Raw genomic sequence first — 12,959 nt, 5'->3', positions numbered from 1 at the left:
TTTTATTGCTGTATTTTCCATCTTGTAATTACATGAAATCATAATTCTAGAATTTAATCATGTCAGCTACTTGGATAGTAATTTCGCTATTACTGAGTAACACTTGTATTTAGTCAATATAATTAAATTACATTCAACGAAGCTTACAAAACCAGTGATTTATATGGTTTCCCGTGGAAATCTAGCTGCTCCCATTGCTACAAGCTGTAATGCTGAAAACCATCACACTTGATCCTCTCCTTCAAGTTAAATTATATGATTTCCACTAGTAATTCTATTAATGAAGGCCCATAAAACCGGTTAATGAATTAAGATGACACTGTCTTTACAGCATAATGTATAGTACCTTTTTATTAACTTCCATTGATATTACATCGGCTTAGTAGTCTGCATTTCTGTGCTCCCAGTCATAATAATGTATGAATATTGGGCCAGTTTCATAAAGAGGAATGAACCCAAACTGGTGTACAGGTTATATCACTGAGCAGGAGCCACATCAAGCATCACAAAGCCCTTAATGTCTGAAAAATGCTTGCAAACCAAGTCCACCTGAAGCTGCCTGGTGCCACTCTTGTAGGGAATGATTTCAAATTCCACTGTTGAGCTCTCCATGGGGCCCATTCTTGCCACACTAAAAGAGAGAATACATTTGTAAGTTCAAGCAGCTGAAAAATTCTTGCTATGCGTTCTTCAGAGTCCCCAAATCTAAGACAGTATGGAAAGGAAGAGCCGGAGAAAGTGGCTGCTGTGTTTGTACACTCCTAGCACACATGGACGTAACCTTCCATGTTCACAGCCCCCACAGCACTATCCTTGAAGATCTAATCAAGCTGTGATGGATATGGGGAAATAGTTGCTGTTCTCAACCTCTGATAGAGAATTAGGGGCTGTCATGAGAGCAAAACATACTGAGCGCCAGAGGAATGATCAGAAAGGTTATCTTTAGAAGAGCCCAAATCAAGCTGTCTATATTACCCTCATCACTCACAACATTTACAGTGCTTTAGATATGCTCATGCTATATTTTGGTGTGGTAAACATTGATTTTATGTCTGTAGTTAGAAATGACTCTTGGCTGTCCAACACCAGGAGAGTGAGGGTAGCACCGGGAAACAGAGAGAAAGTGCTTTAGATATGCTCATGCTATATTTTGGTGTGGTAAACATTGATTTTATGTCTGTAGTTAGAAATGACTCTTGGCTGTCCAACACCAGGAGACTGAGGGTAGCACCGGGAAACAGAGAGAATCAGGGAACGGGGCATCTCTGCTCTAAGGAGGTACCAAAGCTGAGAGCTACTGATGCTGGTAGGGCAAGTCAAGGTTCTAGGTCAGGATCTAGACCTGAAATTTTTATTCAGTGTAAAGGAACCCTCAGTGATTCACATCATTATCCATCTTTTGCTGTCTTTTTTGTTTTCCTCTCTCAGTTTCTTGGTGCTAACTCCCCCAGCATAAATATTTTGGATACTTTAAAAACCGTTTTTAAAGTAATAGTTTTAAAACCTTAAAAGTTTTAAAGTAATAACCATGGAGGAGATGGGAGAACAATTTCTTACTGGTATGATATCAGTGGACACATTTTTAAGACATTTCATTACAGTATATGTCCTGCCTCTTTAGTAACTTAACATCTTAAGGCAAAAAATACCATCACTTACTTTCTTATCCTTCAAGGATTGTTTGGTTTTCCTTTTGCAAACCACAAAAAGAAGAAAGTTTTAAAATTTTTTCTCTTGATATAATTCAGTCACTAACTACAGCGCTCCAAGATACATGCCGTTAAAAGCAGAACATCTCTCCACTCCCTGAGCATTCCGTAATTCAAATCAGTAAAAAACTCCAACTAGTATATGGGGAGCACTGACATGATGGTATTTTGTCCAAGGTTGGTGCAAACAAAAATCATGAGGTTGACAGAATCTTTTTTTAAAAAAACCCACTTTTATTTCAGATTTCCCACCCAAGTGCCTGAGTTATTAGCCAGACAGCGTGTACGTACGTGATCCTGAGTTGCTCCTTGAGCAATCCACTGCCTTCTGCTCTCAGCATGCAGTCTGTCACCACGTCAGACAGTGGGTTGGTAAATGTGACCTGCACATTAACAGGCTCGTGTACCACTGCTGGACCAAGGACCTACAGAGAGAAAACATTCTGCTCAGCCACGGCATCAGTCTCGCCTCTTTCTCATGGTTTTCTCTTTTCATTTCCATTGCAAACCCATTACCCTCTTAGGATCTCCTGGACAGGAAAGAGCCAGGAATTAATACATGTATATATTTTTGAGTATCAGAGTGTAGGCTTGAATCAGCCATCAAGTGTGGCTGAGAAAGAACAAACTACTGTAGAATCTAACATTTAGTCCTGACTTTTTAACTGGGTCAGTGTATGGTGTTATGTATAATAGCATATGATACTTACCAGAGCGAGAGCAGAATGAGAATGCAAATATTAACTTGGCATATATGGCTAAACACAGTTGGCAGCTTAAGTCAAATTAGCTTCAGTTAGGCTAAATGAAAGGTTTAGGGGAAGAAAGCATTGGAGATGTGAGACAGAGGTGAATTGTGGCGTCTCAGGCGAAAGAAAAAATAGAATGCCAAGTAGCAAATAAACATACTCATTATCTTATTTTGACTGAGATAAAGTGGAATTGGCCTATCTGGTAATCTTTATAGATAATGTAATATTAATTATAATGGAGAAATCCAGCAGCCCAGTTGCATTTCTCTGTTATCGACTGTATGTTTATACAGAAGTTCCAATCAACAGAAAATAAACCCTTCTTGAAACATAGTCACTGAATTGAAATAATTTAATTCAGGTGCCTGCCCTGTATGAGCTGACACTGTTATTTGCACGGTACAGCACAGAAGGCTTTTTACAAACTCTCACTAGGACTTGGTATTCAGAAATGGTCAGACCTACAAAAATACAAACGTTTTTTTATTCCTTTGTGTAACCTTGCTTTTCCTGTGTGCTGCTGACAGCGTGGTTTGGGGTAGCTCATCTAGTCCGGAGGCTCTGAAAGGCTGCAGATTATCATACTCCCTGTGTGTTGTTTACAGGGCAGTAGGTAGATGGCACTTGATCCCGTCTCTGATACAGCGTGAGAATGTGCTGGACCGTCCAGAACAAGTTAAGCGAGTTCACGTGGGTGTGATGGGCCATGCAAACCCCAGGCTGTCCCCGGGCAGACCGAGCACCAGGTCTTTCCTGTAGGCTAAGATTTGCTTTTTACCCATTGTGCAACCTTAGCCAGAAGTCAGTCTTCAGTGGGAAGAAGAAAAAAAAAAAGCCTCCAGTTCTAATTATTAAACATTTGGGAAGATGTTACAGAAGGTGAAAAGTGGCACTTTGCCTGATAAGGTGAAAGAACTTCCTTGAATATTAGTAATTAGCCTCCCAGCCCCAGGCATTATCAGCAAGGCAGTGAAAATGTCTTTGGTAAAAATCAGGCTTTCTAAATAAACTGGAAGAGAATGGTCAGACTTCCCTGACAAAAGCGGAGGCCTAGATATGGACTAGATCTCTCTGTCTCTGTTTCTCTCTGTGTGTCTCTCTGGAGATAATCTTACCTTTCCCACTTACCCTCATAACACTGAGAACTTTATCAGTGCCATGTCAACAAGCCCTGCCAAGAATACCACAGCACAGCTATGCCTTTATGACTTGGAAATGTTTGCTTTTCCTTCGTGGATTTCATTTGACTCGTGTCATGCAGCCTATTACTAGAGCAACAAGATCAAATCACCCTCAGGCATGATTTCTCTTCCCACACTCAGATGGAGTAAGGGTTCTTGTTACTTCTTCTCAACAGGTCTCTCTAGGGACACAAAGAGGACTGGCTTTTACCTCGATGGTGAGAAAAGGATCCTGAAGTATAATATCCTTCTCCACTAGAAGTGAGGCTCCCCGTTTGGTTTTGCACACAGCAGTCACTAGGATCTTCCTGTCATCCGTCAGAGAGTTTTTATACTGGGAATAGGAGATCTTGAATGGAATATCTTTCACTGGAATGGAAACAGAAACAGGATTTCCCCCTCTTCTTTTTCTTTTTTTTGTTTTTTGTTTTTTTTTCCTAAGTACCAGATATATGTAATGTACCTGTGTTTTAAGGAGCAAGGATGCCATCGCCCTGGGGCTGTCCCTTTGTGGGTGCTGGCAGCCAATAGACAGCAATGATGCTCATGGGTGACTTCTACTTACATTCACATCAAACACTAAATGACCAGGTAGAGATCAGTAGCTAAAAAGTTCTGAGGATGAATCTATGTGGCAATCGCTGCTGGTGTTTTTTTTCATTTATCTGAGGAGCATTTAATGCTCCTTCCTTGCACAGATGTTTCTCTCCCCCTGAATACCCTTACCCTCCAACTGCTTGCAGATCATGCACTTCTTGAGTCATTCATTATTTCTATGTGATTTGGCAACAAAACAAAGTTATGTCTTGTCCTAAGCTGTAAGAAAATTAAAATTACCTTCTTCAGATTCAAGTTTAATCGACCTAGACAACTCCAAGATCTCCGCTTTTGGTTTTCTGGTGTAGAGAATGGCTGAAGCCCTCAGTTTAACCTTTATGGTCTTGAAATCTGAGATCAAGTTCCTGAGTGCCAAAGTAAGGAGGATGTCCTGGCCAATTACAGGAGATGCATTAAGGATCAGCTTCCCTGAGATAGTGGGTTTTCGAGCAGGCTGTCTGCATGCTGCTGAAGGTCGTCTTCTAGGTCTCGTAATTTTGCCACTTTTTCCAGTGCTGCTCACACCAAGCAGCTTCAGTGCTTTTTTATAGACCCGCCTTTCTTTCAAGGATCCTGCTTTGAAAGATAACATGCTCAGAGATCTCATACTGGATATAGTAAAATGGAGCATAATTGTTCTCAGTAAATACAGTTTAGGAAAACTGAGGAGGGCAAGGATACCCAAGAGGAGAAAGTGAGGTCTAACCTAAATGCTAAAATTAGCAAAAGCAAACGAATTCCTGGCAGCTTTAGCTGGCTGTTCATGGGCACCTCTCAGAGGCTGTGAGCAGTAGGATAACTCCTGGGAGAGCTCAGTTCCACACAGGCTGGGAGAATTGCCATCTCTGCTGAAATTAAGACAGGAGTAAAAAATCCTTTTGAAGAAACAAGTCTCCGGAGTGGCTAGGGGCGCATGTCATAACAGAAATAGTCTCACCAGCTGATCAGAACAGCTGGGACAGAATGTTTTACAGAAGTAACTTTGACTTTGTATTGAATAAAGGCCGTATTGACTCACTATCAGCTGACAGGGACACCTAAGACTTTGAAAATTCACAATTACTTTGCTCCAGAAGAAGTAAAGAAACTAAGTCAGTGCTCAATCCAACAAAGGCCTACATTCTTTTCACTTCTATCAGTGGCAAGAAAACTGTAATAAAGAATTTACCTTCTGGATATTTGTAATTAGCAGTGACATCCACACGGGAGTTAGTGCCCACTGCTTTGGTGCTGATGAATTTTCCAATCTTCTTCGTATCAGAATAAATCCTCTCTTTTCTTTTCTTGCTATAGTGAATCCAAGTAACATAGTCAGCATTCACTGCTGCAAACACAAATGAGCTGTCATAATCCAGGTCCACATGCCCTTCCTTAATGGCTCTGGTGGAGGCAGGACCACACTGATAAATGCCTGCATTAGAGAGAGGGAGAAGTTAAATGGTTGCCTGTTGTGAAAGAACACAAATCCTCATGCTGACGGCAAGAGGGAGAGGTAGTCTCTCCAAAGACATGTGTGGATAAAGTGCATTGTTTCTATGTACATTATGGCCAGAGATTTCGCGTGCATTTTCTATCACGAGGTAGGAGCACAGAGGTGGTGTGAGGCTGACAAGGTGTAGGAAGAGCTAACGCTTATGATGTGTGCTGTGTGAAATGTTCTAATCCTTCAAAGCCTGCGAGGCTGTGTGCTAAGCTGGCTAGTGAAAGGAGAGGAGAGACTGGGAGCTGAGTGAGACGTATAATCAGATTTACGAGATGCGAGTCATCAATGCTGTATGTGCATTGAGACAATCCAGGGAGCTAAATGTGGTAAACTTGGTAGTGGGGAATGAGAAGCAGTTTATCTGGAGTTTGGTGTGTTTTAGATGGGCAAATAAATGAATCTTTTGATGGAAGTCATCAAACTAGATCAATGAAGCTGTGTCTGTATTAGTAAATAAAACCAGAGCCAGAGTGTGAACCCAAGCGCTGGCCATTGGTCACCCACTCTGTCTGCTTGGGAGACAGGGGGGATGGGAGGGCACAAAGAGTCAGAATCAGACTCTCCTTAGTGATATCCAGTGAAAGAGCAAGTGGCAGTGGCACAAATTGAAACACAGAAAATTCCACTTAAATATAAGAAAAAGACTTCTTGTATGAGGGTGGTCAAAGCCTGCAACAGTTTGCCCAGGGAGTCTCCATCCTATGAAATATTCAAAATCCAACTGGACATGGTCCTGAGAAACCTGCTATAATTGACCCTGTGCTGAGCAGGGGGTTGGAGCAAACAAACTCTAAAGGTTCCTTCCAACCTTAGCTATTCTATGTAATTTTATGAATTATGAATTGAATAACAATATCTACACCTTTTCATATTTACAACAGTGTTACCTTTGCTTTTTTCCTGGGGTGTCGCATCTAGAACCTGCCATCCATCATAAAAAGAGCCAAGATCTCTTCTAGTGAACCAGCATTCATTCCAGACATGGAAATTCCTGTAAGGGAGGTAGAATAGGGAATCTCTGATTCATACAATTGATTTTATATTGATAGATTTGATACATTTCTCGTGCAATGCAAGAAATAATCCAAGTTGAGTGAATGAAAACTCCTCTGTGGAGAGACTGTTTCCTTTCTTGAGTACCTCTTTCCCCTTCTTTGCCAGCTTTTTGTGTTCAGATCTCTGAGAAATATTGGGATGTTATGAAAAAAACGTGAAAAGGAAAATAATTAATTGCAGAGTCGAGTATTCAATTCTGGACATTCCAGAACAACATACTGAACAGCTAAAAGCCTCCTGCACACATTGCTATCTGTTGGTATTTAATTCACAGGTGCTTTCTACTTTGTGTCCCCTTGTCCCATTCAGTCCACATGAAAGAGGGCACTTGGTGACTGAAACACTGATGCATGTGGTACCACACACATGTGCAGTGTGATAGTTTCTGTGCACTTGTTTGTCAAAAGCATCCTTTTTAACAGCTTCCCTGAGGTGAAAGAAACATCGTGTTCTTCCTAAAGGATGGGATGGGATTTTTCTCAGCTGTATTAAATATATTACTTTTACTTCAGTAACCTCTCAGTGTTGTGCAAGGGATGTAAAATAGTAATCATGAAAGACTGAGACAATCAACCCCACGTAGCACAGGAGCCAGGTCTAAAACTTCTGAGAGTGCTCTGCTCTAGGAATTGAGGGACAAGCTGATATCATTTTGGGGCAAGAGGTTCATCATTCTTCAACTTTTTGGAAAAAAATTAGACTTCCATACAGTAGAGGCAAAATTAGCAGCTATATATTTCGAATTATATGTTGGATAGCAATGGTACAAATTATCTCCTCTGATAATTCTTCAGAATGATGAAACCAAACACATAGTGCATTTCTAAGCTCTGTTGACTCTTTGCTACGGGGTTTTATACCACTGGGAGCATGAGGTTGGGGTGCTTTTTCAGAAGCATGATTCTAGATCTTTTAATTAGAGGACAATATAATGGAAGAAATATTAAGAAAAAAATAATATATATTTACCACACACTGTCTTCAGTCAAGTCCAGGGTCTTTCCAGAAATATCAATGTACTTATCAATACTCAGATTTATATTCGTGTCGTGGGCAGAGTTGAAGTTTGTAATAACACGAGTAGGTATTCCCAGGGATCTAAGAACTGCAATACAGGACACTGTAAAAGTGCTGTAAACCTGTTTTACAGCCAGTTAGAAAGTATTTTTCTGTTTTTCTTGGCAAAGCAGGATAGTGCATGTGTTTTCAGTGGGGAAACAGACCCTCAGAAACTTCCCTCTCAAATATGATGTGACTCACGGTCATTGTGTACAATTGCTTAGAAGACAGTTCTACTCACGCGACACTCTTGGCTGCCGTGTTCTTTTAAAGAAGAATTAGATTCACTCATTTATTTTAATCCTTAATCCTTTATCCTGTTCTCTCTCCCATTTTCTCCCTGTTTTTGTTGCTCTGTTACCTGCTTCATTTTCCTTTTCCCCTCTGAGACACACCTCTAGATTGCATTGTTTTTATTTTGTATTTTCCCAAAGTGACTCATGTCTCCCAGAGCAGCTCTGACTGGAAACTGCTGGGATGAAACACTTTTCCCAACTCTCAGCTCCCTTTACAGGTCCTCAGAGCTGTGATTTGGTTTTGTGTCACCAGTAGGTAAGACACAACAGTAGGAAACTGGCATTGTGAGGAGACAGACTTAAAAGAGCACTGATTTTCTTTGAATCCTAACTTTGAAGCAGGAAACTTCGTTCTTTTCACCAGTCTAGCCTGGCAAAATGCTTTGTATTTGTTTGTTGACTCACAAAACTGGGGTGGAGTATTGTAACTAAGGCTGTTTAGAAGGCAAATAACCCTTCATGAATGGAGAGTATAGATTCTTTACTCTCTCTGTCAAAGCTGAAACAGCTTCAACAACAACGTCACAAAGTTAAAACAGCAGAAATTCTAGTAAGCTTCCTTTCTGATAGTGTTCTTCATCCCTCCGTGTTTACCTGTGCACATTACTCCTGCAAAGACCCAGCACTGGCCGTACCGGACGGGTTTGTATCTCCCCCTGTACCACTTCCGAAGGATGGTCACGCTTCCACTCCAGTGCAGGGGGTTGGTTCCAGAGCGGTACTTTCCTTTCCACTTCCCTTCCACCACTCCTTTTTCATCATTGCTGTTGACCTGAAAGAGTTGAAATTGCCTAAAGTGAGTGCTGTCTAAAAGGATGAAAAGGGTCACAGCCATAAAGAAGGCATCTCAGATAAGGAATGTGGTAAGCCATGGATTATCTGTAAAATGGAAAACTTTTTCTAGTTGTGCATTTATATGTTTGTGGGGATGGGGGGGGTGTTGAGAAGATGTCACTATTTGTTGAAGGAAATGCATACAGGCCTCACTGAAAGAATCCCCCTTAAGTGAAGAATACTAAATACACACATTATATGCAGCCATACCAACACCTGTGTTCCAAAATATTTCATGCTTCTCTTGGTGTTTGAATGACTTAGCAAATGATTTCAGAATGGACATGAGCTTTCCAAATTCGTGAAAAGATCTAATGGACTGATAATCTGGTAGAAAATACATCTGAGATTCAGCATTCCCCAAAAGGTCTTGGAAACTTCCCTTCAGTTACAGCAAACTTTTGGGAAGAAGGTAAATTAAACTTTTAGGGTGATTTTTCCTTGAGAGTAAATGTCCATTTTACCTCTTCTGTAGGTTTTTTTTTTGGTTTTTTTTGAGAAAAATTAGCTATTCCTATAAAACATTGAGGCATTCACAATTAAGTATTGGGGTTTTTGTTAGTAGGTGCATTGTCCAGCTGTAACTAGTTGATGACTTTACCATAGCACTGATGACCCTGCTCACATAGACAGGATTGCCTCTGTTGGATACATCAACAGCTGGATCTTCGCGGTGGTTCAGGCTTCGATCCAGTATAGCCAGAGAGATATCAAGGATACCTTCTTCAAACTGAAATCAAAACAAGCAATATATCGAAGGCTAATTCATAAATAAACCCAAGGTTAAACTCCCCACCTGCAGGTGGACTGTAGTTATGACTGCATTTGTAGCAGCTGGGTTTAGAAGGCCTAACTTATCTTCAGAAATTCGAAATTGAGCTGTTTCACTTGAACAGACTTGGGATATCCTTTTAATGTCTTCTGCCCCATTACTGAACCAACTGTGTAAATATTTGGATGTATTAGCCTCACAATACCTAGAGGTTAATACTGAAATGGCTTCCTTTGCCCTTTACAAGGGTCAAGAAATGAGTAGAATTTCACCAGTTTGTGTAATAGGCAGAAGAAAATGAAAATTGTGGGTTTTTTTCTTTCATTTCTTTATTAGCACATGCCAGAGAGAGGAAATGATCCTGATGCTGCTGTAATGTGTTGATAAGTGAGACATATATCTGCACAAAAAACATAAGTGAGAGAGGAATACTGAACTTTTATAATGATTCGGTCTCCCCGAGAGCCTATTTACCCACTGTTCTTATTTTCAAAGTTCTGGAATAGGTGATGCTTTTTACCTGTCCATAGTTCCAAGCTTCTTCTTCAATATGTTTTTCCAGTCCCTGAAATATGATTCCGCTGTCATTCAGGACGTACTCCCTCCGCTCCTTTGCATTAGCCATATAGACATCGTCATCTGGAAGCAGAGTGAGACATGCTGGCTGAAAGGAGACTTGTTCTGCTGTAACTGAAGATCTCACCTCAAGGGGAGTTCTAAGGAACAGGTCAGGCTGCCTGTGCATTCAGGCTTAGGACTCCCTGCTGTACCTCTGTCATCATTTAGAGAGTGAATAAAATAAGCATTAAGCTCCTTTGAGGCGAACTGACTGTGCTCCTGTCCCTTCGCTAATCCCAGCATGTGTCTTACTGGTAGACATTGCTTGGTTTACAATTGAACACAAGTATCAGAGGGGAAAAAATATAGAATAAATATTTGGAGTATTTTCTGCCTCTGATTTCTTAATTCTACAAGCAATAGGCTGGATCTTTGATGAATTGCAGCACTGAAGAAGGGGCAAAAACTTGATCCTTGATGTTGAGTTGTGACTGTTGGGTACATGCTTTACTGTGACACCCAGATTTCCTGACTGAGACAATGAGTTATTTGAAGGACACAATACATCAAAACATACTTGGACACCAGGGATTGAAGAGTAGCACAAACTGGCCCAGGAGTCTTGAAGAGACCTTGTTGTTCCCAGAAACCGTCTGGATTTTGAGTTTGTATCGCCCAATGACAGCATCAGCTGGGCTGGATATTGTGAAGTTGATGCATCCAGGCTCGCTGGGCTCTTGGGTGGCACTCCAGCCGCTGGGACTCTCCTCAGAAAGCCTAAATATGGCCTTGGTCTGCTGTGATTCCGATGGAGATGGTCCTGCCAGAGGAAACAGGGACAGCAGTTCTGAATGACAGCTCTGGGTGACAGACTTGGGGTCAGTGATGATCTGAATTCCATAATTTTTTTCATGATTATATTGAAAGATTGTGGTTTATCAGATCAAATGCTTCTTCAGTGTAAACCAGTTGTGCTCCCGTCCCTAGAATCATACCATGCAGCCCTCTGTGTTACATGCACAACCCAGTAAAAGTGAATACCCCCATAATCACTCTAGACGAGCGAGGAGGGCTGTTGTCCTAAAAACCTGACAGTTCAAAAATACATAGTCAGGATGAGCCACTCATTTTAATACCCATTTCGTTAAGAGTTAGCAGCTGCCTGGAGAATTTTCTGGAGAAGGCTCTCAGGAAAATACAGCTGGGAGTCTTAACAAATGGAGTGGTGTTGACTCTTCTAGTAATAGGGAACACATGAAGTTAATCAAGAGAAGTTAATACAGGTGAAGCAGAATGAGGAGAGGAGACAAATGGGGGATGATGCTCTGTGGGAGGCAGAGTTGCAAAATGTTCAGGGAACCACAGAGCGATAACAACTTGCAGCGTTTTGGGTAAGTCTGTAGGAGTAGAGATATAGGCTTCTTTTTAGAATGAGGCTGGCGCCTACCTTTCTATTAATTATTACCTTGACCGTCTATTGCCTTAAGGTACAGATTGAGCTTTAAAATGGGAGCTCCTAAGCCTAAGAGGACAATAAATCCTGAATGAAAGAGGATAAAGCTTAATGATTTGGGGATGGACCATATAGAGCTGTGAGGCTGTTGTGTTTTGGAGCTGGAGTGACTTGGAAGTGAGGTGAGCGTTGTGGGGAAATTACCTGTGCTTGCAATAAAGGTGAAGTTATCCCCAGATTGCGCTGTTGTTTTGAGGTTCAGAGTGATGCTGAAGGGCTGTCCTCTCCTCAAGATTTCTTCTGTGCTGCTGTAATCAGAGGTGTGGTGCGCAGCTTTATTTAGTTTGGATTGCCAGTTGACATCTGCTATTTTCAGGGCTAGAAAGGACATGGGGCGAGTTAATTAAAGCATTGTTGCTTCAAACTTGTACATCTTTTCAGCTTGTCTAATGTAGTCATTTTGTTATATTTATATATGTTCTATGAAAACAGAAAAATCCAGTCATTATTAAAAATTGCAAAAGAAACAACAACTTAGAGGAACACCTAAAATATCTTTTCTGTAGGCATCTTTCAGAGCCAGAAAAACCACCCTTCAGAGAATTCATCTTTGATTAAAAAAAAAAAATAATAATCCTATTGTATTTAGATAAGACTTTGTTAAAATTTGAAGGGACTGTTCTATTCTACCATGTTCCTACTTTTTTTTTTTTTTGTGGGGATCTCTAGTTCCCAGAATGTTTTCCAGTTGTACATAAAGAAACATTAAAACTCTCATGAGCAAGTGCGTGCCTGATCCTGGAAACACAGTATGACAGATGATGAATAGAAGTCCTTCATTGTTAAATTTGCACATTATCTTGTCGCATTATCTTGTATCTCAGTTAATTTACAGTCTTGTTGCTTGAAGTGGGGTGCAATTTCACACTCTGTTGGAAAAAGATAACCAGCAGAGGACAGATGGTAGGATTAGGAGTGGTGTATCTTCAGGCACTGCTGTGGGTTGCTCTCTTGTGACAGTTTGCCTGCTGTTTAAAATGGGACACTGAAGCACAGATTGCAAAAGCTTTCAACTTTTCTTGTTCCCTGATCCTTTAAAAAACCACAAAAAACAACCCACCAAACAAGTAAAAACAAAGCAGAAAAAATATAGATCCCTCTATGAACACGTTTGAGGAGTGCCCTTCCCCAGTATGATATTCCACAGGA

At 40.8% G+C, this 12,959-nt stretch overlaps 1 protein-coding gene across 1 annotated transcript; it reads right to left on the bottom strand.

Moving 5' to 3' along the window:
* Positions 1 to 329: 329 nt before the first annotated feature.
* On the bottom strand, positions 330 to 12,141 carry LOC106889017 (protein-glutamine gamma-glutamyltransferase 6-like). The gene is made up of 12 exons (XM_014943660.1): positions 11,955 to 12,141; positions 10,875 to 11,117; positions 10,260 to 10,378; positions 9,569 to 9,697; positions 8,728 to 8,905; positions 7,748 to 7,883; positions 6,610 to 6,713; positions 5,408 to 5,650; positions 4,480 to 4,812; positions 3,854 to 4,011; positions 2,001 to 2,134; positions 330 to 631 (listed from the first exon to the last, which is right to left on the bottom strand). The coding sequence occupies exons 1-12, from the start codon at positions 12,139 to 12,141 to the stop codon at positions 478 to 480; spliced, it is 2,118 nt and encodes a 705-aa protein (XP_014799146.1). The 3' UTR covers positions 330 to 477.
* Between the last annotated feature and the right edge of the window lie 818 nt (positions 12,142 to 12,959).

Source organism: Calidris pugnax, unplaced genomic scaffold, assembly GCF_001431845.1.
Source record: "Calidris pugnax isolate Ruff unplaced genomic scaffold, ASM143184v1 scaffold118, whole genome shotgun sequence".
NCBI classification, from domain to species: Eukaryota; Metazoa; Chordata; class Aves; order Charadriiformes; family Scolopacidae; genus Calidris; species Calidris pugnax.
Note: the sequence above shows the minus strand (reverse complement) of the source record. Positions and strands in the feature narration are given on the sequence as shown.